Here is a 27124-nt window from a genome sequence, read left to right as displayed (position 1 = left end):
CCACAGGTAAGATGATTCTTTCTTTCTCGACTGCGTGTCTCGGGCCATAGAAGAGCATCAAATGACGAGACCAAAAAGCTGGCTCCATCTCTGAAGTTCGAATACACTTGGTGTGCTTTCATGGGGCATTGGCATCAAACCCCCCAACCCCCAAGGTCATGGAGAAGCTTATGTCAAGCGAGATTTTCAAGTAAAGTGGTGACTTGTAGGTGCCTTTTTATGAGCATCTTGCCTAAGTCTTCAAATATCTAGTATAACGCTTGGATTGATGGAAAACTAAGATTTCTTACAGGAAAAAGCCCGCTGAGACAGTCTCCGATGACAAGATGTCAACACCAGGATTCCGTCACAGTGAGTCTGAGACGATCCGCGAGTTATCCTAGGGTAGTCTTGTCCTCGGACACGGTGAGAAAGAGAAAAAGTTTTAATAATGAACACCCATGAATTCAAATCTTGTGCACTTCAGACGCACTGATAAAATGGTCGTTGGGCTTCGCGGGATTGCGCAGTCGCTCAGGGGGTTCTACAGCGACCTACCGAATGACCCACCCTCGCTGTGTCGCTACCTATACCACCACAAGAATATCGTCTGCCATATCAGCGACTAAGTCGAAGATGCAGTCAACAAGATGGCCCGTACATGGTTGGAGCGCTATCAAGATCCGAGAGACCCTATGGCGATTTCGGATGACGACGATGTTTTGTTGTGGATGCGCACGGGCCAATGGGAAAAGGGGTAAGGGGTCATTTGAATATCCTTGCTCCTTCGAAAAGCCTCGCGATTCATGGCCGCAATCCGATTTTCGGTCTGTTCTAGATGTCGCGAAGTTAGAGAGGCTGTATTTCACTTACCTTAAGTCACTGGTTCCAAGTTCAACATCTCTTTCCGGAGATGTTTGAGATTGGATATCATCCCGTCCATTTCTGCTGCCTTCCAGGTTTTTTTTTTTCAAGTAATTCTTATTCATATAATATGTTGTGTCGGTCTACAATTTTCGTGATGATTTCTGAATTTTAGTTTGAAACGGACGAGTTCCGCATATGGCGCGTAGGTGCAGGACATTAAAAACGTTAGGACCTAAATTCATGAGGACCAACGACGGTTCTTCTTGAAAATACCCCTTGCCTCGTTGTACCAATGGAGTCTTAGCCGTGCAGGCCGTGTTAACCAACGTTCAGGGATTCATTCTAACTGCATAAATTACATCCGGACACTAGGCCCACTCATTCATCCTTTGTGTCTTCTATTATTCCTTTCCTCTCTTAATTAACAACGTGTTTCTTGGAGTTCAGCATCAAGATATCAAGATGAGCCCGAAGCCTTCGCTCTCCCTATGGGAGTATGCGACACTACCCATAGCTATCAGTCGCATAAGTATGTTATTCTATTCCAGTATTGTTCTTCAATTACTCACCTCAAAATAGTATATACGTTGGTTGGCGCCTGCTTCAGGGCCCCTTTCCGAGAAAGCAGTGGTGCACCAACCTTCAAAAGATATGTTCTTTATGCTGGAATGAGAGCGGTTGTTGAAAATATGACCATTCGTCAGTTCCAGTAAGTATCAGCAGACCTAAATATTACTCAGATACCCCTATCTGATATGTTGAGTAGGGCAATCAACCCTTCCACAACTGAGGCTTATGAGACCGTGGCGAAAAGAAAGAGGTTTAGATCAGATATCGTAAAATTGCCCGACGGATCTCTTGGCTGTTGGGTTGGGGATAGAAATGCCGAGACTATTCTCGTCTGGTTTCACGGGGGCGGATTTGCTTACATGGCTAGCACGGCACATGTGGAATTCCTCCTTGATGTGGTCGCGCAGGCTTCTAAACATGGCCTTAGTTTGGCTGTTTTCCTTCTCCAGCACGGTATGTCAAACTCTGAGCCTAAAGGTTATCAAGCCGAGATTGACTAGACATAACCAGATGTCGCTCCACAGGCACAATATCCACGACAGTTAGAACAAGCTGTCACCACAATAAGATACCTTACTGAAGATTTTGGGAAGTCTTATTCACAAGTATGTGTTTAGTGGAGAATTTGCATGTAATGCCATCGTTAACAGCCTACGAAAGTTATTGATAGGGGGCGACTCCGCCGGAGGAAATCTCACGATAGGATTGTTATCGCATTTGTCCCATCCTCACCCCACAATACCCGCTTTGAACAGCCATGGATGGAATATAAAAGGAGCCATCTTGCTTTCTCCATGGGTATCACTTCTTGATCTCGACTCACAGTCATTTCGGGAAAACCGACCCAAAGATGGACTAAGTGGTCCAGGACTGAAGGCTTGGGCCAACGCCTTCATGAAACCCGCTCAAAGGGATAATTATAACTGCCCTCTCTATGCTACCTCGGAATGGTGGCGGGATGTTCGAGCGGAAAGCATTCTCGTGTTAGCAGGAGAAAATGAGATTCTCGTAGATCAAATTCGACAATTCGCGGAGAAGTTGAAGGTTCGAGCAATCAATCAGCATCTATAACTTGTTTTCATATACTGACTAAATGCATAGGAGCATAACGAGGAAGAAGTTGACATACTGATCTCTCCCGGAGAAGCGCATAACCCCCCGGTTGACGAGCGCCAGCTTGGTATACATGGGCAGAATGGTATGATGGAAAATAAGTTGTGCCAATGGATATTAGATCGCACTTGAGGATTTATGATGAATAAAAATCTTCACGGTAACGAGAAAAAAGCCGGTGAGTATCGTAAAGCGCTATTAAGTGTTTATGCGATATGGTCCGTACTCCTCCACCCCTACTGAGCTTCCTCTTCCGCCCCCCTTGTATAGCTATCCCTTGATACAAGAATCAACCAAGAATAAACTCCCCAACACGCAATTCAAGTCTTGCACAAGTAAATAAAACGCATTAATGATATCTTGGGTTAACCTTTAGTAAAGTCTCATGCTAGATCCCCCCCTGAGGATTCATAGCAACTGAATTAAGAGGCGAAGCTTTCAAGATTCCGTGGAGTTTGACGTGGAATTTGATGTGGAATTCGACGTGAAAAACTCTCCCTTCCCAACCTCGTCAAAGGCGCAGTCCCTTGGGCACCAGTTCCAGGTTGGCGGCAGCTTGTTAACCCAATCCATCGGCTGTATATCGTACACCTTCTCCCAGTGGTGGCTCCAGAGATAGCCACTCTGGTACTCGCCGCATCTCTTGAAGACTTGGTTCTCGGCCTCCTCGAGCTCCTCGATCGCCAAGCCGTCCTTGTGAATCCACTTGCAGTTGCAGACGTACCACACCACGTCGCCGGATCTCTCCTTTTTCATCGACTTTCCCGGGACTTTGCCGTGTTTTACGCCCCATTCGGCGAGTTTGTTCCTGGCATTGATGACATCGAATGGGTCTAAATTATAGCCTGTGCATTTTACTAGCGTGATTGGGATGTTTACACCTTGCTCTGTTGGGTAGAGCCCGTCTGTTTGATTTTCTTGTGGTGGTATAGCCAAAGCTGATACTAGGGTTATGCCCGTAGCGAGTAATAACTTGAGTGATAGACGCATTGTCGCGGTGGATATGAATGAATAATATGTTAAAGAGTTTGGTATATGATGTGAAGTTATAGAATATGTATGAAGAGAAGAGAACCAAAGCACACGTCGGGGATAATTGGTAGGCATTTATATAGGCGGACTTGAGTATAAGACTACCTCTTCAGCTAACAGAACTCTCCAGACAGGGTTTACCAAGTAGAATACACCTAAGCATGAATAAAAGCTTGACTCCGATTTGTTTATCAGGTGAGCAATATTCTGACTCTTAAACCTTATCTAAAGACATCCAAAGTTGTGGCAACTAAGATGATATGAGCTTGTTTAGGTACTTTTAAGGAACGAACAGTGACGCACGTTTAGAGTCTAATGAACTAGGAGTACATATATAGATTTAAGTAAAGGGCTATAAAGTTTACTTTACACTTTCTACGCCTTAGAACTCAAATTTAAGTATAAAATAATCTACCAAATGTTATCTGGTATATAATTCAAGTGTTGAAGTAAGATTGCGCGTTATGGTTTGTCATTACGGTTCTAGCTTCCACGAAAAAGAAGGGGTAGCCCCACAGGTTATCATCACTTAGCAACGCGCTACAACATCAATATAATCTAGGTACAATAGGTAGTATGAAAGTATAATACAATATGATTCACCCTATTTATGTGTTTTAAGACAAAATCTCATAACTAAATCTGCCGTATCTGTAAAATGCCCAGGAAAATAATTACACGAATTAGGGGATATCTCATCATATACTAGGCACCAAGTTTAACTTGCAAATCCCTTTCGACACGCTGCGCACTCCTTCGGGCCCAATGTCTAGCCTCTCATCCGGCAAGCTCTTGACTGGGTGACCCCAAGCCCTGACGCCGGTCTTGTCTTTCCTGAAGTGCTGTTGGAAGTATCTGGAGCGCTCAACCGCCTCAGCTCCGCGAGGCAGCATCTCCCCGTAGAATGTGGTGAGCAGGCGGTGAAGGGCAGCATCATCTGATGATTCCAGCTCGGTAAGCAGCTTTCCCAAGTGGAGCGCGTCGCGCATCGCATGTATACCTCCCTCAGCCTTGTATGGCATCATGAGATGCACGGCGTCGCCGAGAAGTGTTGCCCTTCCGAGCGGGATTTCGTCGAGGTGGCAGTCTGTTGGCACCCAGCCAATATCCCGGATACCCGTCTCAGTGGTTTCTTCGATAACGCGTCGGAACTTAGGGTCCAGGTGCGCAGTCATCTTCTTAGCGAGCTCAAGACGTTCTTCTCTAGGAAGATTGTTGACGGCAACGCGACCGGTCTGTTGGGCGAGCGGGTCGTGCCAGCAAACGACCCAGAAGAACTCTCCTGATTGACCGTCGGGCGCTACCTTAGTTAGGCCCATGAACAAGTTGTTCCAAGCATCGCCGGTAGTAACCGGTATGATGGCCATGCTGTGGGCAATTTCTAATTGGCGTGCAAATAGTTCGCCGCTGAGTGTCGTCTCTCCAGTTATCGAGCTGATCGGTACATTCCTCAGTACCTCCTTGTTGGGCTTGCCAAGCACATGCTCTCTCACTATGTGTATGTTAGGCAACTTGTTACCATGAGGGAGTCATAGACGGGGAACTCTTACCGATACTGTTTGCGCCGTCGGCACCCACAACGAGGTCTCCAGTTGCGGTGGTGCCATTCTTAAATGTGACAACCATCTTGTCACCTACCTTTCCGATCTGGCTTGCAACTCTTCCATATTGGACGTCGATATTGGTAGCCAGCCACTTTCGAAGTAATAGACGGTTGCATCGTAGCGTGGGAGTTGAAGGAGAGCATTCCGTGCCTAAGCGGTCGTTGTGGTAATAGAAAACAACTTGGGTTTCTAGGTTGAGGGGGTTGAGATGGTGGACGGAATCCCTGAAGTTGGGCATATCATCCGGGAAAGCCTTGAATAACTCATCCACGACACTAAGAATAAGAGAAAGGGTCTTAGATTCGAGTATATTACTAGATAGGTATTGAGAGTCAGCACTCACCTGTGCATAGTTAAGGACCATCCCTGGGCTCTGGCAACTTCGTGCTCATCCCGCTCGAAGATCTCAAACGGGACGCCATTCTTCCGCAAGACTTGGGCAAGGGTCAACCCACCCAGACCGGCACCGACGATAAGGACCTTCGGCTTGTATCCTCCTTCAGCCACAACGGGTGCAATTACTTCCTTCATTTTCGTGGCGAGCAGTATTTAACCAAGTCTTAATAGTTACGAGGAGGGTGCCGTTTAACTCAGCTAAGCTTCGACGGCCGGACCACCAACCTTTTGTATATTGTTCGGTCCAGCACCGTTGGCAAAGGTGCCATGTAAGAAACGTTAAAGGAAAGGATTCGGCCAATCAAACAATTGTCCCGACGCTCTTGGCTATCTCCCTTTCAGCTGTACTCGGTGACGGAGTATCTCCAGGGCTCCCTACCCCTGCACACCAACAGTCCCCCAAGCTAGCATTGTTATGTCATATGGCTAGCGAATACTATTCGCGCTTTCCAGGCTCATCAGGTTCTACTAAACGGAGTCTACCCAGTTGCTTACCTGGGAATGCGATACCTAGTGTAACCTGCAAGAGTGCGGCAGCTAAGGATTAGCAAAGCCTCTCACGGCATAGCTATCCTTTCGCCGCCGTCGAGTAAAATGGGTCGTCCTACCCCACAGCATTTTCAGTAACTCCGTAACGTATAAGATCTGCTGATTAAGTGGTTAGGTATGGCTTCATATTTTTGGCGATTTTCGTACGTACAAGAGATTGTGCCGTAGTCGCACATGATGTTAACTTGTTTCGGGAACGCGCCGAACATTCTCGCACTTACCTCCTTTTAGATTCACTAAATGATAGTGCTGGGCCTAGAAGTTTTCCAGAATATTGCCATACAGCGCAATCGCATGAGTAACAATATCAATACTTACCTAGATAGGTTCGTTTAAGATGATGTTATGTCGCACGGCTTGAGGCTGATGGGGGGAAGGAAATGTTATTTTTAGCGTGCATACAGTATTGTCCTTGCCTACTACGTAGTACAAGATCGTCAGATCGGTGTTGATTTATTGCGTGCCTTACTTTCAGCTCCTACCTGTGGATGAGCTACAGTGCGCCCGGTGGCAGAATCAGGCGAATAAGTGTACAGTGTCTAATTCAATATACTGTGCTCCGCACATACATAAGCCACGTTCCTTCCACCTGCACGTATGGGGTGATTATTAGACCACATTCGACCCTGCTGGGATTCATCTTAGGTCAGATCGGAATAAAGATCTAGCATTGTTGAATTTGTGTTTGAGATAAGAAACATCTTGCCATACAGTGCCTACCTAGTAGGTATTTCGGTAGGTCAAACAGACATTCGTAAAGCCGAATATCAAAATGACACTATATCCGAGATCGAGAGACCGAAACCACTCGGGTCCGAGAAAGCTGATTAACATATACCAACTTACCTAAGCAGAAACTGAAGTTATTAGAATAGAGTAATAATCCTTCCGCTTCACAGAAAATGACTCGGAACCGAATCTCATATCCACCTGCCAATTAAACCAGCGGTTTAACCCGAATGAACAGGTCTCCTACAAAACCACTTCTGGGGCTGAGGTATTCGACCCTTGCGATCGCCAAGGCGTCAACCCCGGTACGCTACTCCGCACTTGTCCTGAGGCTCTGGTCTTGACCCTCGTTTGACCACATCAACATTCGCATCGGTTAAGAGGCTCGAATCAAGACCACAAAGCGAAGCGTAAATCTGCGCTCCCTTAAATATACCTATTCAATATTATGTAATCGCCTAACTATGAATTGTATCATCCAACATAGACTCTTTTCTACGTCAAGCAGGCAGAGAAATTAACGTGGGTGCTTTTTATAAAGTCCGACAGGCGACGCTAGCCATGGGGTCTTAGGAAAAGAGGTGGGGAATCCCGGTTCCCCCTAGAACATCTGCTACACCAGTTATAAGAACTTACTTTCGTTGTCATTGCCGTGTCTGCTTCTAAATGCCCTATTCGACTGGAATCATGACGCTTGAATTTATTCCTCGTCCTAGTTTATGAACAATATGTTTTCCCAATCGAGACAATAATGCAGCAACTGGCGGTTTTCCTACCTACCAACAACCTAGAAGTACAGTAGAGACCGGAGGATATGCGTAATAAACTAGAGTCTTACTAAGGAAAATCCTTCTTAAAAGGTTGTCTCGTGGGTATTTCTGTTGTCGTAGATAACTGTGGCGTTCACAAAAAATGCTATCGACTCGTCACCTTCATAGCGAACCATATTGCTACGGATAACAATGTCACTAACTATCTGATCAATGGTTCAGTATTCTAACAGTCTGTTGACAGGATGTTGATTACCTCAAGGAACAGTGATCGTGTCTAGATAGGAGACAACCAAAAATCAATGCAAGGAGCTATTGTATATGGGAGACAAAAGGAGAAGCTCCCAATCAGGGAATCGAACCCTGGGCCCAAGAGTGAGAATCTTGGATGTTAGCCACTACACCAATTGGGATGTTCATGTATGATTGACTTTGTCTTAGACTGATCTACCAGTATAGTCTTGATTGTATTACTCTGGAAAGAGCAGGTATGTTGGTTAAGGCTCGCAACTACCCCTTTATATGGCGTATTTTGTGCAGGTTGCCTTCAGACAAACTTTAATATAAAAGAGAGCTAAAAGGTTCTCTAATATTAATTATTATTCTGGTGATTCTTTACCTACCGACATATGTATATATACATATCCCTCCTGAAACTTTGGCAAGATTTATTTGAATAAGAGTCTCTTTAGGTACCCTATCTACCTAATGCAGGGTTGAGTTATAACAAAATTGAGGCACATACTAACATAAATATAATATTCCTAGAATGATCAAATACGGCATACTCGCCTTCTCGATAAAGTGTAGCGAATATCTGTCTTTTGGGCATCATCCATGCCCTAGCAGACATGTTGAGCCATGAAAAGGGGTTGGCACAGGTAAAAATCCTAGGTTAAAGCCTCAGATTCTATTTCCAACGATATCGGTATACCAGAACTATCCATAGATGTGTCTAGAGAAGGTTGTTGTCATTTAGAACTGTATAACTGACATACCTACAGTACACATTTACTGTAGAAATGGGTGGCTATTAGACATTGAATCTGATCATCTGTCCACAGTATGTAAAGTACGCTGATGCCCCAGGCAGTCCCCACGGAATAGCCACTTGAAAATTTTCAAATGAAAAATGATCTCGAGATCATCAAGTACAGTTCACCTTGGCGCCCTAGTGTATTGAGATATGTGATCAATGCTATGGAGGTGTATCGATTATACATGTTCTCCTACTGTGTACTACCTAGTGCGAGGACCTTAGGTTGGTAGGTAATAGGAAGCTTCGACGCTGTTGATCTAGCTAAAATATTGGGCTAGTAGATTTTTAGGGTAAGTACAGATAGTGTCGATTGAAGATGAGGCCATATTAAGGTTATTCTACTGGGCAACTGACATAGAAATTCTTTTTCGATGTTCGCGCCTGCCTGACCTACACTGGCTGCCGATTTCGTCAACACCTTGACCACCATGGCAACCTTGCTACTGCTAGGGATTTTGCTATATAAACATAGGTTCCTACCTGTCAATTCTCTCTCTCTCTCCCTTCATCATCCAACCAAGGGATCATCAATCTCAGGCTTAGAAACAATGGCTACTACTCCAACCATTCATACCAACGCTCATACCAGCCTCTATCTCTCTTTGTCCATCATGACAACAAATTACTTATCATCAATATGATCATTCACTCCATCACATTGTTGATTGTTTACAACATCAGCCAACATTAGTTACGAACTGTCACCTCAACGACAAAGTACGATGTCTCACGCTTAAAAACATCAAAGGTATTTCACTTGTTAATAGATAAGACATTTACACCCATCCTTTATCACAACAAATCATACCAAGCATCTACATGAAGTCGCCTCAGTAGTACCAGCTAATCAACCTACCTCAGCAAAAGAATAGACACCACGTCTAACGATGACAAGATAAACGAGAGTCACCATCTCACCCAAAGACATGAACAGTGTCAACAAAACAACGGTGGCATCAACAAACCTGGTCGAGACTGGTAAGACTTGTCCATCTATTAATACAAGTTACCTTCATTAGGTATCTAACCTTCCCTTCTTCCAGAATCACCATCCCCCCACCCCACCAACTCCCAACTCGCTTGTCATCGTGACAGCATTCTCACTTCTTCACTTCGTAACAGCAATCCTCAGATTTCACATGTCTTAGGAAGACCGAATCATCGTGGAGTCGGTACTTCTACAAGCTCGCAATTTGGTCTTGGACCATACAGAACCCCAGCCGTCCTTGTGACTGCCAATGGCTCTTCTGCTGCAGCGACTTCACCTCTTGTTCATAAGTCAAGCGTGTCCATGGCACTGCAATTTGCCGAACAATGTGATTTAATGTAGAATGGAAAACCTCATGATGGTTGAGTTGGTACGGGACAGAAGATGAGATCAGGTTTGCTTGTTGCTTGGTGAGGCAGTCGGGTCTGCTTGTCAATATGACCTGCCGAATATACGACTTGAGTACCTACTCAATACTGTCGAATATCGAGTCTGCAACGGTAATTCTATGATGCCCGCCCTTGAGTGTACTAAGGTTCTAGATCATTCGAGTCACCATACTCTAGAGATCCAAGGCAATCAGTCGCACAATTCGAGAATCATCACGAGATGTACAAGACAACTCAGTATTAAGGAGCAATAAGAGGCTATCACAAGATGGGGCATGGGATGGGGGATGGGTGGAGGAATGGATGAGCTTTAAGCTGTAGGAAAGGGGGGTTGGAGGGGGAGGAGGGGTTTACCAATAGCATAAAATGCTTACACTCGAGTATATAACTCTAAACCACAAATTCCAACAACCATTGCAGCGATAGACTGCATCGTCTGGCAAGAGAACATCCACTCTTATGCCATCAAATATATCACATTAACCCCCTCATTTATATAAGTAACTTGTTGACTCTATGTTCGTTATGATTAAGTCCGAATAATCAGTAATGTGGTGATATGTCCTAACCGTCGCATAATCATACTCTCGCCACTTTATCCTAATCCGGAACGGAAGCGTCGCAACCCCTCCGTTTCGAGCGCAATCCCACTCTGCCTAATATGTTCTTGGCGACGTGACAACCCGTGAAGTCTTATTCATTTTGTCCATTAAATGCCAATTCTCAAATCATTTTCTTGCCGTCCTACCTATAACATGTAGCCAGCTTCACAACCCAACCGCTCTCCAGCGCAGCGCTATTATCTCACCATGAGTCACAGCAAACAAGAACACAATGTTAAAGAGGAGGAAAAAGCATTCCTTGAGCAGATACCCCTCCACGATGACGCCGCGTGGCCGCGAGAAAGGCGCGCCAGTAAGACAACACAGTACCTACGACTAGCCCTCGAGATCGTAATGGCAGTCGCCATAGTCGTCCTGCTAGCCAACCTCCTCCGCTCCCGGGTCGAAGAAGAACGCCGCACCCCAGTACCAAAATGTACGTTTCCCCCTTAATTCCCAAACCCGTAACCCCCTATCCCAGCCTAGGTAACCTAACCTCCCGGCCCCCTTCCGGCTTCCAGTCCCGCGCAAAACATACACCTTCCTCCCAAACCCAACCTACATCGAGCAAAACATGCTCTTCTCCGAGCACGCAACGCTGCAAACCCTACATAACTGGATCCCCCTAAGCGCCGACGCGCGCGGCTACATCCACGTGCCGGACCACGCATCCTACCCCACGCTACCGCCACCTTTTACCATCGGCGTGAACCGCACGACGGACGGGCCCGCCTACATGATGTCCGCCTTCCACCAGCTGCACTGCCTATCCTACGTGATCGCGCACTTCCAAGCCGGGTACGCGGGGACCCCGCTAGAAGAAGAGGTCGCGCACCATTCGGCGCATTGCTTCGATTACCTGCGCCAGTGTATCATGTGCGCCGCCGACACGAACCTCGAGGGCGAGACCGAGGCCGGGCCCGGCTGGGGCTCGCCGCACGAGTGCGTCGATTACGATGCCGTCCTGGCCTGGGCGAACGAGCACGGCACCGAGAGGTGGAGGAATGGGCTTTTGCCGGGGGAGTCGATATTGTGATGGGTTCGGAGCGGGTAACAAGACGAAATGGGACGGTTGCAGGCTTTTCTACTAGCTGACTAGGTGTTTTATCCATGTGTATTGAATATGCCATCATCCGTGGACATCATTTTCCAGCGACGCCTCAAAGAAAGGGCATGCAGGTATTCGTACAAAACATGATCCCCTCAGGACTGGCGCATGCCCCACGGCAACATTTACTCACGCATGTTACCTAGAGTCTCGCCCCGGGGTCAAGGGAATTTATTGGTATTTTCCTATATACGTTTGTTCCCACCTAACGCCATAGCGTGGACGAAGTATATTTTGATGGTTAACCCCCGAATATGTGAGCATTTCTTATATATATACACGCCGAGGAGGTGGGGTATGTGCCCTGGATCATCCGGAACCGAACCTATAACCGCCATTCACATATCATCGTCCATATATATACCTTATACAAGGTATCCGGTACCTAAAGAAAATATCATATAGTTACTGCCAAACAGCAGCTTGGGTGGGGTCGTTTAACGGCGCCTGATTCGCGTAGGCGCTCATTTGCGGCGTCGGGGCGACCCCCATAAAGCCGCCATATTCTTGTAATATGAAATTCCAGTCCATCTCCCCGCCGAAGTTCACATCTGGAAACGCGGTCGCGAACTGTCTGTTCATATCTATTTGGGGCATGCCGTTGCCAAACATATCGCTATCCGGATATAAGGGCACTGTTGATGGGACGGATTGCTGTTGTTCGGGTGGTGTCTGCGGCGTCGCGACGTAAGCACCGCTTACGACAGGAATCTTGGGCGAAGGTGTCGGCATTGGGGTCCTCTTCTTAGTTGTCTTAGGTAACCGAGCTGCAACCTGTCTCATGTGAGTAATAAGACGAGGTGGTGCTAGAGTACGCCCCAGTGCGGCTTCGGCAGCTTCCCGTGCGTCCCACGCTTTTACAAAGAGTGGGCTGAAGGATAGATGCATCGGGCTACGCATGTGGGTGGTCATTTTTCTCCGGTCAGCATGCTCGCAGATTGTTTCCCACGCGCGTTCACATAGATCCCCAGTTGTTCGATGACGTAGGTCAGTAAGTAGGCAAATATACGCCGGGAACGGAAAATGCATATGCGTATACCAGAGGAAACCCTTCAAGTTTTCCCGTGCTTGCATCATACTATCATATTCGATCATCTTGATCGCTTCGATGAAGAGGTCTTCTCTCTCAGCTTGAGGCAAGGGTGCAGGCGCGGTAAGTGCAACGCGAAAGAAGCCCGACACTATCTTTTGCTTGCATATATTTGCCCGAGTCATAAGGAGGGTCATATAGTGAAGGGGAACCTTGGGGTCGCAGTATCTGAGATAGGTGTCTTCCATGTAAGTAGAGAAACGTTCCAGGTAACTCGACAACCGGTGGTCAGCTACGCTCGAAATTGCTTGCGGGTTTGATTCTGATACTTGACTCCTCATCTTGTCGTTTCCGGGAGCTTTAGCAAATTCAAGACGCGTGAGTGAGAACATCATCTCTGTTGCACCGGTATGAGGAGGTGGTGGGTCCTTGGCGTGCAGGTGCAAGTCGGCGTCGTTGATATTAAGCGGCAACTTGCAGTTAGCCCCGTTGGATATAGCAGTAATGATAGAACCGCAGAGCTCTCCGATTCGCCTATCGAAACCAGCAAGGGTCCACCACAGCCGCCTCCTCTCTTCCACCTCGAATGGAGACAGATTAAATTGGGCACCATCGCGATGTAACCCTATCCGCTGAGCGAGCCGCACGCCTATTCCCGTCAAGCAGAATAGCGACCGAGGATCGGAGTATTGTCGGATCCCAATCTAATATATGTTAATTTTGTTCCCGAACGGATGGGCCGGGTTTACCTTACAAGGTATAATAAATACGCCTGAAGTAAGGTCAGGTCTGGGTTACGCATGAAACCAGCATTAAGGAGGGCTTGTTGAGTAGCATAATAGTACTTTGCTAGTAATGCGGTTCTTGAGTCATTGAATGTGGCCTGACATTCTTCTTCATCTACACTCGTGATGGCCATCAGGTAAATTGAAAACATCAGGGCCTCCAGAGGCCGAGACACCTTGTCGAGGTTTGCGCCGGCCTCGATAATCCGCACTTGCAGCGTTGGTGTATGTGTCAGTTTAAGGAGAGGATTGACATTGTTTAGGTAGATCTGCCACAGCTGGAATATTTGGATGGCAGATGGGTGTTGGTCAGTAACGGGCTCGAACTGGCCGCCAACCACGAAAGGGAAGCCATCAGCCGTCTCAAACATCCTGTCGTATGCTTGATTAATCGACGATCCAACGTCCTCCTCGTCGGACGAATCTCTAACCGGTTCGCCTACTGCTCGATACTACACGGGTATTAGTACTTGCAGATACAGAGGGGAGTAAGTAGCTACTAGCCTCCTTCTGGAAAGGAAACCATTTAAAGGTCCTGTGAAGCTCGGTGTCAGTTTCGGTATTGAATCTCGGTAATGATGGGAGGGGAACCTCCGCACTTAGGATTTCGCTTACCTGGGGACGTGGCCAGTCTCGCCGGGAGACGAGATCAGACTAAGGTCCACACCGGCAGGAGACTCCTTGCTTCGCTGTCTTATAAACTCCGGTTCTAGCTCATCGCCGTCTTCGACGGAGCCGGGATCCACAATCTTGACGTCCGGACCCAACGAATCGAATTCGATGCCATTTTGGGACAAGAGAGCTTCGTACTTCCGCAAGCGCTCGACTAGGTCTCGTTCGGGGATACGCTTCTTGCGCCGCCGAGGAGGCTGAGGTGGGACGACGCGGCATTCGACGCCGGCCTTTACGCAATTGGAGCAGGGCTTGCTCTTATCGCAACGGACCTTGCGTTGTTGGCATAAGACGCAGCTATGGCCTCTTGTGACCTTGACCATGGAAGCGTCTAGATTGGTGGGCGTATGGCTAAGCGAGGAACCGGCGGGCGGCGTGGTGTCATTGTTTGCCGAGCCATCGCCAAGTTGAGACTCTGGGGTCGCGGGCATGGTGAGGGTTTTCAGTCGGTCCCGAAGCCTGGGACGGGTTGACGGGTTCTCACACCGCTAGCGGCTGGCGTGCAGATGCTTGCCGACGTGCTAGCGATCGATCAAGCTCAACTAGGAAACAGAGGCGACTCTGTTCTACATGAGACGAGAAGTTTTGAGGCCGGGTGCGGCGTTGATTGGCAAGCTGGAGTGAGGACAGTAGTGTTTGGTGCGGGAATTTCGGGACCGAGTGGGACTCCGCGACAGAAGAATTATGGTCAATTTGGGGCAGTTTGAGTCTTGTGAGCGGGCTCGTGCAGGACTTTTGGCTGCTGTGACGCTCTGGGAAAAATTGATAGATGGATGGGGGTAAGGGGGGGAGAGAGATAGGCCGGATCAGACCGTCCCATCAAGCCATTCGGACTTAGATTCGAGAGGGGAAAGAATATGCAGGTCAAATCAAAAGGGAAAGATATGTTGCGTATTCTGTTACAGTCCGACTCATGACCTAATGGTCTTAAGGATTATAAGGAGGCGAATGAGCCCAAGGTGTGTGCGTATGGTGGTATCGAATAGATTGATATTGATGGATATTGGATAATGAATTGGTTAGATTCCAAGCTGAAGGTATGGTTCGCTTGAACTTGGACAAGGAGCAGAAATTCATCACTCTCCATTTACTGCCTTCCCTTGTTCTGTTTTTGCAGCGACTCAAGAGAGCGAATACCGCCAAGACGTAGCTATTGTTACACATACATCGACCCCAGTGACCCTAGAATTGCGTCGATAAAGATAGAGCAACAGGATTGCGGCGGGGGATGATCTGGACAATCTTGGACAATCTGGGATGAGGAGTGTTTGCGTATAATGTATAATGTAGGGGTAATCTATGTAAGTGTAGTAAGACAATTCCCTTTGATAGGCAGAGTGGCGACTGGCGACGAGGAGAATAAAAAATGATAAAAAGTCGGCATCCTTCTCAGATCATTCAATGCAACTCCTGCATCATCACATCAACTTCGAGAATGGTCCCAAGTCGACATCGGCATCAGGCAACGATCAGTCACCGACAGGGCTGTTAGGATGCTGCTAGGATGCTGCTAGGATCGCCTCTCAATCGACTCATGGACAATTGAGTAGATTCCGACCACCGACGAGGCTGGACGAATTTGTCAGCTATCCTATCAAAAGTCTTGAAAAGTCTTGACGGAATAGAAAGCTGTTGGTCGGTTGCGGACTGGATCTCCCTTTGTTCTTTTCGGGGATGAAAGAGAGAGGTTCGGGACCGAATGACCCTTGTGGCCCTTGCTTTTAAAACAAAGTGGATAACCTCGGATGCTCTGTAACTTCTTCGACTGCACGTTACACAAACCAAAGGAGCGCTTACTTCCTTGAAAGTCCGACACAAAACGGCACAAAAGAGAAACGCTAACCCTAATTCAGACCAAGCGTACCATCTTCTAGTATCACGTGATGCATTATCATCTTACCCATAACCAGAATTCAAGCGTCGGTCATCTCAGCTTCGTGTCGCGTCCGATTTCATACCCGTCTCTATGGCGTCGGGGCTCCCCAATTTCCCTGCCGACTCATACCCGTCCATAGTATTGCCAATAACCAAACAGTTAGTACACACGGATTTTGCATTGATCTGTGGCACAGCTTTACCTATTGTATCCATAGATGAGTCAACAAGCCGCGCTATCGACCTGTCAAGCTAGGCATAGTGTAGGACGTTGAAGAGAACTGCCAATGTAAGATTTTGCGCCTATATTTCGGGCGTGTCTGTGTGAGAGCAGGTAGCTTGTAGCTCTAGCAACGCTTAAAGTCAATATATGCTCCTCATCCCTAGAAACAAACTTTAGAGAACTCTATGATCGCATGAAAGAAAGTGATATCTCATTCTTAGCTTTGGCTTTTCCCGATTGGTTTCGTCCTTTCTAGTATTTCCAACCTATCTTTATTACCACCCTCGTCCCGTATCCCACTCCGCCAATCCAATGGCCGAATCATCGCGGAGGACATCCGAGACGGGTGGCCCTCCTGTGATCACCACGCCTGATGATGTGGAAAAGGCGGCTCAGGCACCACCAGAAGTTGTTGACGAAGCCGAAAACAACTTCCAGCCAAAGACGTTGAAGTTCTGGTCTGTTATGCTCAGCATATACCTCGCACTATTTCTAGTAGCCCTCGATCGAACCATTATCGGTACCGCCATCCCCCAGATAACGCAAGACTTTCATAGTCTGGGGGATATAGGCTGGTATGGCTCAGCCTATCAATTAACGACGGCGGCGTCTCAACTTGTGTTCGGTAGAATTTACAAGTTTTACCAGGTAAAGAGGTACGTCCAGGATACTTCTCCATGGCAAGTTAAGTGTGGCATAACTGATTATATTCCCGCCTGCTAGGGTGTTCCTTATTGCAGTCGCTCTGTTCGAAATCGGCTCCGTGATTTGTGGCGCGGCTCCAAACTCGATTGCCTTCATTCTCGGCCGTGCCATCGCCGGTCTTGGCGGTGCGGGTATTTTCTCGGGTGTTATGATCATCATGATTCCCTTGGTGCCGCTCCGAAAACGACCGATGTTCCAAGGTATTTTTGGAACTGTTTTCGGAGTCAGTTCGGTCATGGGTCCTCTCGTTGGAGGTGCCTTTACCGATCACGTCACTTGGAGGTATGTCTTGTTACCCTCACCGCTTGAGTTGAATAAACCAACATATCTCTATCCAGATGGTGTTTCTATATCAACCTTCCCGTCGGCGCCGTCACGTTTCTGTGCCTTTTGATAGTGAAACTTCCGAACAAGCCGCCAGTCCCCGCACCCTTCTGGGAACATTTTACTCGATTAGATCCTCTCGGAACCCTCTTCTTCGTCCCAAGTATCGTTTGCCTCTTGCTCGCATTACAATGGGGTGGTTCGACATATGCATGGCACAATTGGCGCATCATCCTTCTGTTTGTTCTCTTTGGCGTTCTTTTCATAGTCTTCGCAGGCATCCAGGTATTGATGCCTAATACGGCAACGGTACCGGTGAGAATTATCTCTCAGCGTAGTATCACTGCCGCAACTATTTTCATGCTTGCGGTTACCGGGGCAATGCTAATGACTGTCTACTATCTGCCCCTATGGTGTAAGTACCATATCTTCCCATTTGAATACTCAAGTTTCTCTTGGGGTATATTGTTCGATGATATCGCATCCATGCTTACACCAAGATACAGTCCAGGTAGTACAAGGTGTTAGCGCTGTGAAATCCGGTATTGATACACTGCCTCTCGTCCTTAGTCTCGTCGTGGCAAGTTTTGTATCCGGAGGCCTGACACAGAAACTCGGATACTACGTACCATCTATGATAATTTGTCCTACCATCATGTCGGTAGGGCTAGGTTTATTAAGTACTTTCGACGTCGGCGAGAGTTCCGCTCATTGGATTGGATATCAGTTTCTCGTGGGTTTTGGTTTGGGTATGGGAATGCAGTCAGCAGGCCTTGCCGCCCAAGCCGTCCTTCCTAAACCAGATATTCCGACCGGAATCTCTATTATATTTTTCGTTCAGCAATTAGGCGGGGCCGTCTTCACCTCCGTTGGCCAGAACCTCCTAAGCAGCTACATGGTCCAGCATGTGTCGGAAGTCCCTGGCCTCAGCCCCGAGCAGATTACCAATGACGGTGCTACAGGTCTTGTGAGCAGCGTTCCGCCTTCTTCTCGGCCCGCTGTGAGGAAGCTTTACAATGATGCTCTCTCAAGGGTATTCCTTTGTGGTATGGGAGTGGCACTTGTCGCCTTCGTCGCGGCGCTTTGTATGGAATGGAAAAACATCAAGAAGACTGGACCAAAGGCGCAGTTGGCGGGAGAAACAAACGGGGAGAGTACAACTACCGCTGGCGAACAGAAGACATCAATTATACAGCACTCGACGGAGAATGCGGAAAATGCGGGAAGACATTCCGTCGAACTGGAAAAAGATGAACGTATATCCAATGAGATGACGAAAGACACTTCCAACTCGACTTCTAAGCCTATTGAGCAATCAACTGCTCATACGTTAGATTAAGGTTTGGGGAGGCTAGATAATAATGAGATAGGTATTGGTGACGGCGATGCGGCGCAGCAGTATTGCGGCGATGATTCTAAGTAGGGAGGTTGTATATTGTAAATAGAAATAGAGGATTGTAGCCGAGATAAGCGAAACAACCTCTCCAATCAATGTCAGATGGAAATAGGCAAATAGCCTATGTAATGTAAATGCAACCACCACAGAAGTGTGTAAATAATGCTATTTTGTAGATATTATTCGATAGTCAAATTAGAAAAGAAGAAAATGTTCCGTAGTACAGATCCGTGCATATAAGCTTATCGATGCACGTGCCGTGGTTTATACACACTGTACACCGGCCCCTGGGTTGTGTAACGGTTGCATATGCCATTAGAAAAGCCAATCTAAAAATAGACAGTGGTTGATGATGCTTAGTAAAAAGACTTTAAAGTCTTGGCGCAACCTCCGCAGTTACAACATCATTCTTTGCGAACCTCCAAACTTACCTAGTGCATCGTACATAGCGCGCAGCTATCTGTGATGTTCTTTTGTTTTGAGAAAATTATTAGGCAACTAGTGGCGATGTATGCATAGAGTCGTTCTCAGTCTCCTGTTTCCAGTATTTCTGTTCTTTTTCATGATCCAGTATTATAGATTGAAGCTTATATCGTCCCTTGTATTGTCAAGTTTAACAGTATCATGGTCATAGCTTTTCAACTTCGATTTCTCGAGTTTCCACCCCGTACTGTTCCCTATTGGTCGATCTTCTACGAGATAACCTTGCCCTGGCTTCCCACAAATTTCCTTTGTCTGGCATTGGCCGATGTGGGGGTTTCTTGCTTGTCCAAAGACCGCTGATCTAAATGCTAATGATGTTGTCAGCCACTCATCATCATAATATGCTGACCATGAGAGAAAGGTATTTGAGGTCCATCTCTACTAGGTCTATGGAATCACAGTAGCCTGATACTGGATGTTGTCTTCTACGATAGGGTCTTTTGCTAGAAGGATCTAGCATGGTTTTTACTAGCAGTCGCGCCTTTACATGCTAGTTCCCTCCATCGAGCACGCCTTCATCAACCCTGATCACCATGACTAGCTGAAGTTCAAGGCGGATCAATTGGGTTTTCCTTGGCTGCAGAAGACGGTTCTATACGCCCCACCTGTTTCTTCTAGAAGTTCAAGACAGGCTTACCGGCAGGACTAGTAAGTGTATCAAGTGGAGCGAACGACTTTAAATGCAATATTTGGAATTACGCACCAATCAAATTGTATTCCATAATGGTTATAATGCCCGTTTTAGCGTCATCGCCTCTGTCGTTACATAACTTGGAATCTCCACTCTAGTGCTGAATAAGTCGGTGGGTAGCAAGTGGGTGAGCAAGAGTGCTAATAAGGACGTTGGACAAGGTCATGCCAGCATATTCATACATGTCAAGCCCCATCTCCAAGCTGGGATTAGAAGGTAGCTTGCCTATTCTAATCTGCTGCATGCCTGAGCGATACTAGGAAAGGTATCCAAGAGCTTAGTTCACACCGCAATAGCATATTCCCTCATGGCCTAGGCAGCATGGAATTCGTCTGTTAGTCGGCTATCATGCCTTAATCCTATACATTGGCTGTCATACATTTAAAAGAATGCCACTCGGGCTTACTACGGGGCAAGATCAACAGGGGACAGCTAACATTGAACAGTCGAAGCTGTCAAGCCTCCATCCCAGCGCAGTGCCACTAGAGCACAAATCTAATGCAGCCTTGTAGCCGAATGCTTGGTAAAGCTGGAGATAAAAATGGAACAGCAGCATTAATCCCGCCGGTTCGGACCCGATGTACTTAGTCAGTATGGGCCCCTTATGTTACCTTACCATTGAGGGCAGGCTCGCCAAGGTAGCCCATCATCGCAGTCCACAGTATGGTGCCAGCTTAATCTTACGAAGAGCCATCTTACTTATCTAGGTGAATTCCAGACTAAAATAAGCTTAACGTACTAAACAAAAGGCTATTTTCTATTTAGAAAAGGGTTTCTAGTCAATCTAGTCCCTTCAACCCCAGGAGAAAGGAGCAGATAGGCGATCTATGCACGGGGCAAGGCCCGAGTAAGGCATGAGGATAGCTCGGCACCCTTACCTGCGGGACGCAATACGCGATGCGTATCATCAGATTGTGATAGGTAGTATGGAGACTTCATGCTTCCGCGAGTGAGATCGTTCCACTTGATGGGGATATTAAGGGAGGCCTGTATAATGCGGTCATACGTATAATAAATATGACGAGGTGTTCGTGTTCACCTTGTCTCCCAAGTTGAACGTACGTACCTATATGACATATGATAAATTCGAACAGCATTTAGAATTACCGACACCTAGGATCGACACTCTCCAACTTGAAGAAAACAATAAACAAATCTCGTACAACCACGTATATTATCCACGTCGCTCGGCCTCCCATAAGCAATCGCTGACAATGGTCCATATGAAGAGACACGAATGGACGACAGGACCAACCTTCTCGATCGACGATGTTATCGACCCGGCATTATCAGGCAGCGACAGTCCTTCGGCTTCCGCCACAGCGCCGAAACGCAAGAGAGCAAGCAGACCTAAGGTCCGAACAGGATGTATCACTTGGTGAGTCCATCAAAATAGAAGAGATTGTCTATCTCCCGTCACTAATTATTCTCGTATAGCAAGTAAGTGAAATATGTATATCTATCTATACGTCGCAAAGCAGGATTCTAGCATGTCTAAGACCCCCTTTATACCCATAATCTTTCAAACTTCTCCATCCTGAAATCACTCACCAAAGCATCACCATTCATCACCTCTGTCCCCTTCCATCATATCCCAGGTTTACGGGATGATAAATTAACAGCAAACCCCTACAACAAACAGAATACGACGCGTAAAATGCGACGAGACCAAGCCCGCGTGCACCCGCTGCACAAGCACAGGTCGTAAATGCGACGGATACGGGGGCGCCGCGCCGCCGCGCCCGAAGAAATCGCCCTCGGCGCCATCCTCCTCATCACCATCATCATCATCCTCCTCATCCGCCTCCCCGCCAGTAGTATTAGGAGGCCCGCTAGCCCCCAACAACCTCCCCGCGGACCCGTACCTAGCCAAGCGGCACGAGCTAGCGCGGCACAGCTTCGCCGCGGCCTGCAGGGGTAACTCCTCGCTGCGGATCCTGCGGCCGCTAGCCGCCGACATCGAGGGCACGGAGCAGGAGCGGCAGTTCTTCCACCAGTTCCGGCGGGCGGCGGAAGCCGGGCTGGCCATGCACGCGAGCAGCCTAGGGGCCGGGTTCTGGCGGCGCCTGGTGCCTTTAGTCGGGCAATCTGACGCGGCGGTGCGGCACGCGCTCATCGCGCTAGGCGCCGCGCACCAGAGCGCGCAGCTGCAGCAGGAGGAGCAGGCGTCTTACATCTCGACGCCGCCGCCGGAAGACGCGAGCGCGTGCGCGGACCAGCTGGAGCTGTTCATGATCCAGCAGTACAACCTGTCCATCTACCACCTGCAGCGGCACGTGCAGCCCGGCTCGCCGACGGAGAGCGTCGAGATCACGCTGGTCTGCTGCCTGGTCTTCGTGTGCATCGAGACGTCGCGCGGCAACGAGGCCGCGGCCCTGGCACACGTCGCGAACGGCCTCCAGATCATCAAGGCCCAGCCTCCCGACTCGGAAGTCGTGCATTTTTCGCCGAGATCTGGCGGAGAAAAGGCTAGAAATAGCGGTGGTACTACGAGTGCCGCGTCGGCTAGCGGTTCCGCGCCGCGCATATCGCGTTCCGACTGGAGACAACTCCTCGACTTCTTCCTCGCCCTCGAACCCAGCGCCGCCACGTACGGCTTCACAAGTAGTCAGCCCCCGACTCCGCCGTGCCCAACTATTGGCATGTGGGAACCCCCGCTGGACTGTTTCGACGAGATGTTGCCGCAGTGGGAGATGGAGGCCGCGGACGTGAACGTATAAGCTTAGGTCTGAATAGAGCAGTAATGAAAAATGCTTGAAAAAAAAAAAGGTCTACGAGGATGTGTATGGTCACCGAATGTTATATGTAAAGCATCGATTCATTGTGTATGTCGTGGTAACTAACCTAATCACCGTGGATAGCCACCAGATAGCGTGAGAGAAAAACTCGTGATCCCTCCACGATTCATCATCGGTTCGTAGATCAGTTTGTCTACTAGATAACGCCATCATCCTATGAAAACAGAAAGGGGTATTTTGCCAACAAAAATCAACCGCCTACACCTCATGAAAAGCATTTGCCCTCTCTTGTGATGCTTGAGAGCCCCTTAGTAATCCTCAGTGTTAGAGGCGTCCATTCGCGACCTCTTTCTTGAATATCCGAACGCCATAGATATCATAAAACGAATAGCCTTCGTTCAATTCAAGCTTCTGCACGGGCAAACGCTCATCTTCGCCATCGTCTTCACTTTCACTTACGTCGTCCCAATCTGTGGGTGCTACTGGGAAAGGCCCAGCACCAATGCTGTAGTCTGTTGGGTTCGTGGCAGGCTGCTTTCCCTTAGAGGTGAATTTTGGCTGCTTCGGGGTCTCTGCCTTTCGGACAACTCTCACAACTCGGTCGTCATCGCCTAGCGCAAGCCATTCTAGCTTCAGTTCGGGATGATGAGAGATAGCGTCAACTATGAAACGACGTGTCTCACGCATGACTGAGAGACATGTGTCTTCTGTTCTAAACGAAACAAGTTGTAGTGCTCGAAGCTTTACAAGGCCAGCTATTAACTGGAGAAATGTGTGCTGGGCGTTGTTAGCGATATTTATATGGACTAGTTGATTGTAGGTATAAGAGGATTATACTTACAATTGCATTCATCCCCATTATCACTGCCAACTCTTCTAATGATTTTCCTCGTCTGCAAATGAGCTGCACCGTTTTTTCATTTAGATCCCATGAGTTATCAGCTTGATTCTTGATCATGAGACGCTTAATAGAATGCATATCTATGACAGAGTTAGTGGGTAATGGAACTGAAGCTAAATCTAGGCAGATCACTAGCAGACTCAGAATATACATACGCTTCTTCAAGACAAACTTGCGAATCTGCTCGATATTCGTCCCCGGATTCGGCGCAAAACTCTCTGGTTTATACTTCGGCGATCGCTGAAGCATGAGTACCTCCTTGACACACTCAAGTTCTGAAACCAATTGCAGGAACTGTAGGCTGACGTCGTCGGTAAAGACCTTCCGTAGAGGAAGTGGCTTTAATCTGTTCTCTTTCATCATCAATACCCAGAATCTTTTCTGCTCACCGACATTTAACAAGGTGACTTGATTCAGCGTGCGGAGATCTATAGCCTTCCCTAAGATCGAAGCCTTGATCGGTATGAGATGAATGCTGAGAGAGTGGAGGCCGATGCCTCTAGTGTCTCGTGCATACTGGTTAGCGTCATAAGGTGGCTTCTCTTTCTGGTTTGCGGTTGAGATTGGCTGGTCGTTGATAGTGTTGGAAGATAGCTTCTCTTTGGTTGGGACGGGCGGTTCGCTAGAATCTTTGGATTCTAGGTTATAACTCTTAGTTATGCGTTGAATCTCCTTGAGGAGGGCATTAGCGTCTTCATTAAGTTTAAGTAGTCGATAATATTCTTTCAATGACTGGAGGTGGCGCGATGTTGCTTTAAAACGGTTAGAAAGAGCGCTTACATCTAGGGGACTACCCAGTTCCTTCGACTGTGCTATATCCGTTGCTGCCGCGTCATTAATTGGCTGCAGCTCAACACCAAACTGCTCTTCGGGAACCGTAACATCGATATCGTCGGGGTCAACATCATATGGTGTATCCTTTACCCTAGGCGGGCGGTCTTTTGGCCCATTATCAGGCGGGAGCGGCTGGTCTGCGCCGTCAGAAGGCGAACTCGGTTTCTCATTGGTAGTTTGGTCCTGTGTCGGGGCATCGGCCTTGTCTTTCGTTTCCATCCATTCTACATATTTTGTCGCGGCTGCCGTAATAGTTTCTAGGGCATCCGCTTGTTGCGAGTAAGTAAACTCAGTCGTGCCATTCACGTGTTCTACTATGCGTTGGAAGACTTTGTTGACACCATCAATGAAACGGTCGCCCTCACGCGACTGAGGCTTCTGTTCTTGGACCTCATCCTCCTTCTTATCTTCTGTAATTGTGCTAGAAACTTTAGGTTGGAGATGGTCCAGCTCGAAAATGCGGCATAATACCGACTCTTGCGCCTTTCGTTCCTCCTGAGCCCGAAAAGCCTTTGCCGGCCCACTGCTATCATAGTTGGCCGTCACCGATAGGGGTACAACTTGAAATTCGTCATCCTCGGATTCATCAAGTTCTGCTTCTGCGGATGGCTTTCTTGCTTGCATCGCAAGGGAAGTTGAGAAGGAAAGCTTCAACTTTCGTAGTGTCGACGAAGAATTGCGTATGCAAGCTTGGATCTCTGTGATTACATCGAGGCTGTCAATGTCAAGAACACTGAGACTTTCCAAAGCTTTAAACCCCGAGATAGTAGGCGGCTCTATAATTGCGGGTGACTTCTTGGATACCCTATTCTTCCAAGAAGGTTTGAAGACCGGAGACGAAGGTGTCAAAGCAGGGGGTGGACCATAGATCGCAACAGGCAGACTGTTGCTAGGATTTGTCCATTGCGTAGACGACGATGCTACGGCAAATTCGGAAAACGGCGGGCTAGTGTAAGGAAGAGGAGGAGGAGGTTCGTAGAGCGAGGGACCAGCTTGTAGGCGGAGATGAAGATGTCTCAAGGTCTTAATCTCGTGAAGCTGCTTGTAGACAGGCCGGCTCAATTCGACTCGGATGTTCCATCGGAAAGCATCTAGTGACTTAGCCTTTCGAAGAGTGAGAAGTAAAAGGGTATTTAAAAACTTTCCACAGCTGACGGTCGCAAGATATGGCTTGTAGGCAGCCTCAGCCCTGTCGCCTACACTGAGCGTGTCGAGGGAGATCTCTCTCAAGTATTGCGCATAGTTGTAATCACTGGTGGCAAAGGTAGATAGGCCACCTGCGAGGCCATCAATAGGAGAATCGAAGAAGGGGTCATCCTCGTCGGGAAACACGATGTGGAAGTTGCGATATAGTTGTGCGGCGGCGAAGTCGCGAAATCGCCGACAGACGAGGGAAAGGCAGATCAAGTCGGATTGGACGAGCTGCAGGAGTTTTATTAGATATAAACTTTGCGACTATAAGGTAGCATGGGTTATAACTCACATTGGCGCATATTTCCTTCAATATCTCATCCGGCAACTCGAGGACATTAGTTACCTTGCGTGGCATGGCAATACGGGTATTGGTTTCAAGGTCCATGATAGCGGCGAGGTGAACCAGTGGTTTCAACCAATACTGCAAGATACGGATAGCCCGCAATGAGCAACAGAGGAGAGGGTGACCTGAATTGTCAATAAATAATTATTGCGATAGGTCGTGCAGTCGCATAAGCCTTGTTCCGGATACAATCATGCGACGAGACGATTGGTAGACGAAGCTGCGTTTTGCATGGGTCAAACAAGACTGTAAATCTTGGATCGTTCGTATGCACTGTACAATAGTCGTCGTGCCTAATTCAGTGACCCACGAGATGTCGAGATATGTGTAGAGTTGTACGTGGATATGCTAAATCAAGAATGAGTTAACGTTTTGAAGAGAGGATGGGGGGTTAAGAGAAGCTAGGTAGGTACGAGGTATGCAGGGATGAAGGGTAGACGTTTAAAGGTGGGTAGGTTGAGGAGGCAGGTACGTAAGAGGACCAAATGCTCGTGAAATTGTACAGAAAGTTCAACAGCGGCCACTAAAAAAGTACATGCTAGGCGCGAATTCGAACCCCACCAAGTGCATGAGGATTAACGGGCAGACGGGGAGGCAGGTACGGTCTGGAGAAACTTGCCGGGTCCACGAGTACGTAACCTTTGGAACTATTAAGGTTTGATTGGTGGGGAAGATTCGGGAACAGTCGTAGATCAGATTTCCACTTACATATAGAAAATGGGAAATATTCAAGGTCAGCTATTTGGCTACATACGTAGTGTATAAGCTCGGTAAAGTTTAATAAGATTGAAGAAAAAGAGAAATATTGAGGTCTTTCTCTAATATACTAGATATATATTAAATATATTTTGGCATGTGCTGCATTTTAAGATGTGGAAATTTCTGTAGTGCCTATGCAGTTACCTGCATGTGTTTCAATACCCATCTAAACATTTACAACAAGTAACTGCTGTTAAGAAGTTTCTTGCAAGATAAAGCGCATTGTAAAGCATATTTAATAGGAGGACCTCAGCAATTATAGGTTTTTACATACAGATATATATAGTTCCCATACAGCTGTATTATCAACAGGTAGGTAGTTGAGGTAGGCCTTAATAACTCCGTAGCAATTGGCAACTATCGCCGGGCGGAGTAACGCCTCTAATGATGTACGCAATATATGCACGACTTTTAGATGGCGCACATGGATAAGTAA

At 47.6% G+C, this 27124-nt stretch overlaps 8 protein-coding genes and 1 non-coding gene across 9 annotated transcripts; 4 read left to right on the top strand and 5 right to left on the bottom strand.

Moving 5' to 3' along the window:
• Nucleotides 1–1308: 1308 nt before the first annotated feature.
• On the top strand, nucleotides 1309–2661 carry F4807DRAFT_468895 (Alpha/Beta hydrolase protein; the record flags this gene model as incomplete). Its single annotated transcript, XM_048002650.1, has 6 exons — nucleotides 1309–1375; nucleotides 1426–1555; nucleotides 1613–1869; nucleotides 1927–2021; nucleotides 2077–2460; nucleotides 2518–2661. The coding sequence occupies 6 exons, from the start codon at nucleotides 1309–1311 to the stop codon at nucleotides 2659–2661; spliced, it is 1077 nt and encodes a 358-aa protein (XP_047852511.1).
• A 306-nt stretch (nucleotides 2662–2967) lies between these two features.
• Nucleotides 2968–3519, bottom strand: F4807DRAFT_468894 (uncharacterized protein; the record flags this gene model as incomplete). The annotated part of the gene is made up of 1 exon (XM_048002649.1): nucleotides 2968–3519. The coding sequence occupies one exon, from the start codon at nucleotides 3517–3519 to the stop codon at nucleotides 2968–2970; it is 552 nt and encodes a 183-aa protein (XP_047852510.1).
• A 589-nt stretch (nucleotides 3520–4108) lies between these two features.
• F4807DRAFT_161360 (FAD/NAD(P)-binding domain-containing protein) lies at nucleotides 4109–6036 on the bottom strand. The gene is made up of 3 exons (XM_047993339.1): nucleotides 5509–6036; nucleotides 5112–5440; nucleotides 4109–5053 (listed from the first exon to the last, which is right to left on the bottom strand). Exons 1-3 carry the CDS (start codon nucleotides 5694–5696, stop codon nucleotides 4260–4262), a joined length of 1311 nt encoding a protein of 436 aa, XP_047852509.1. The 5' UTR covers nucleotides 5697–6036; the 3' UTR covers nucleotides 4109–4259.
• Nucleotides 6037–7950: 1914 nt separating this feature from the next.
• On the bottom strand, nucleotides 7951–8022 carry F4807DRAFT_t98. The gene has a single exon. It is a non-coding gene; the product is annotated as a tRNA-Glu (tRNA).
• Nucleotides 8023–10177: 2155 nt separating this feature from the next.
• On the top strand, nucleotides 10178–11902 carry F4807DRAFT_161171 (uncharacterized protein). Its single transcript, XM_047993338.1, has 2 exons — nucleotides 10178–11063; nucleotides 11149–11902. Exons 1-2 carry the CDS (start codon nucleotides 10835–10837, stop codon nucleotides 11661–11663), a joined length of 744 nt encoding a protein of 247 aa, XP_047852508.1. The 5' UTR covers nucleotides 10178–10834; the 3' UTR covers nucleotides 11664–11902.
• On the bottom strand, nucleotides 11902–14901 carry F4807DRAFT_161143 (uncharacterized protein). The gene is made up of 4 exons (XM_047993337.1): nucleotides 14166–14901; nucleotides 14055–14085; nucleotides 13520–14002; nucleotides 11902–13469 (listed from the first exon to the last, which is right to left on the bottom strand). Exons 1-4 carry the CDS (start codon nucleotides 14651–14653, stop codon nucleotides 12141–12143), a joined length of 2331 nt encoding a protein of 776 aa, XP_047852507.1. The 5' UTR covers nucleotides 14654–14901; the 3' UTR covers nucleotides 11902–12140.
• A 1731-nt stretch (nucleotides 14902–16632) lies between these two features.
• F4807DRAFT_452537 (MFS general substrate transporter) lies at nucleotides 16633–18772 on the top strand (the record flags this gene model as incomplete). Its single annotated transcript, XM_048000343.1, has 5 exons — nucleotides 16633–16976; nucleotides 17044–17307; nucleotides 17364–17764; nucleotides 17856–18503; nucleotides 18720–18772. The coding sequence occupies 5 exons, from the start codon at nucleotides 16633–16635 to the stop codon at nucleotides 18770–18772; spliced, it is 1710 nt and encodes a 569-aa protein (XP_047852506.1).
• A 2328-nt stretch (nucleotides 18773–21100) lies between these two features.
• F4807DRAFT_161118 (uncharacterized protein) lies at nucleotides 21101–22674 on the top strand. Its single transcript, XM_047993336.1, has 3 exons — nucleotides 21101–21297; nucleotides 21357–21359; nucleotides 21562–22674. The coding sequence occupies exons 1-3, from the start codon at nucleotides 21134–21136 to the stop codon at nucleotides 22637–22639; spliced, it is 1245 nt and encodes a 414-aa protein (XP_047852505.1). The 5' UTR covers nucleotides 21101–21133; the 3' UTR covers nucleotides 22640–22674.
• A 29-nt stretch (nucleotides 22675–22703) lies between these two features.
• On the bottom strand, nucleotides 22704–26577 carry F4807DRAFT_432647 (uncharacterized protein). The gene is made up of 5 exons (XM_047998618.1): nucleotides 25876–26577; nucleotides 24339–25814; nucleotides 23714–24230; nucleotides 23499–23638; nucleotides 22704–23434 (listed from the first exon to the last, which is right to left on the bottom strand). Exons 1-5 carry the CDS (start codon nucleotides 25969–25971, stop codon nucleotides 22982–22984), a joined length of 2682 nt encoding a protein of 893 aa, XP_047852504.1. The 5' UTR covers nucleotides 25972–26577; the 3' UTR covers nucleotides 22704–22981.
• Between the last annotated feature and the right edge of the window lie 547 nt (nucleotides 26578–27124).

This window comes from Annulohypoxylon truncatum, assembly GCF_022578515.1.
Source record: "Annulohypoxylon truncatum strain CBS 140777 unplaced genomic scaffold F4807scaffold_24, whole genome shotgun sequence".
Taxonomy (NCBI): Eukaryota; Fungi; Ascomycota; class Sordariomycetes; order Xylariales; family Hypoxylaceae; genus Annulohypoxylon; species Annulohypoxylon truncatum.
This window is presented reverse-complemented; position numbering and strand designations above follow the sequence as displayed.

Coding starts and splice junctions, on each gene's coding strand:
- F4807DRAFT_161360 (XM_047993339.1), bottom strand. CDS start 5,696: ATGAAGGAAGTAATTGCACCCGTTGTGGCTGAAGGAGGATACAAGCCG. Junction 5,441..5,508: donor TGGTCCTTAACTATGCACAG/GTGAGTGCTGAC, acceptor TCTTATTCTTAG/TGTCGTGGATGAGTTATTCA. Junction 5,054..5,111: donor CGACGGCGCAAACAGTATCG/GTAAGAGTTCCC, acceptor ACATACACATAG/TGAGAGAGCATGTGCTTGGC.
- F4807DRAFT_161171 (XM_047993338.1), top strand. CDS start 10,835: ATGAGTCACAGCAAACAAGAACACAATGTTAAAGAGGAGGAAAAAGCA. Junction 11,064..11,148: donor CCGCACCCCAGTACCAAAAT/GTACGTTTCCCC, acceptor TCCGGCTTCCAG/TCCCGCGCAAAACATACACC.
- F4807DRAFT_161143 (XM_047993337.1), bottom strand. CDS start 14,653: ATGCCCGCGACCCCAGAGTCTCAACTTGGCGATGGCTCGGCAAACAAT. Junction 14,086..14,165: donor GAGACTGGCCACGTCCCCAG/GTAAGCGAAATC, acceptor CGAGCTTCACAG/GACCTTTAAATGGTTTCCTT. Junction 14,003..14,054: donor GGTTTCCTTTCCAGAAGGAG/GCTAGTAGCTAC, acceptor ATACCCGTGTAG/TATCGAGCAGTAGGCGAACC.
- F4807DRAFT_161118 (XM_047993336.1), top strand. CDS start 21,134: ATGGTCCATATGAAGAGACACGAATGGACGACAGGACCAACCTTCTCG.
- F4807DRAFT_432647 (XM_047998618.1), bottom strand. CDS start 25,971: ATGGACCTTGAAACCAATACCCGTATTGCCATGCCACGCAAGGTAACT. Junction 25,815..25,875: donor TGAAGGAAATATGCGCCAAT/GTGAGTTATAAC, acceptor AAACTCCTGCAG/CTCGTCCAATCCGACTTGAT. Junction 24,231..24,338: donor AACTGGGTAGTCCCCTAGAT/GTAAGCGCTCTT, acceptor GCCCTCCTCAAG/GAGATTCAACGCATAACTAA.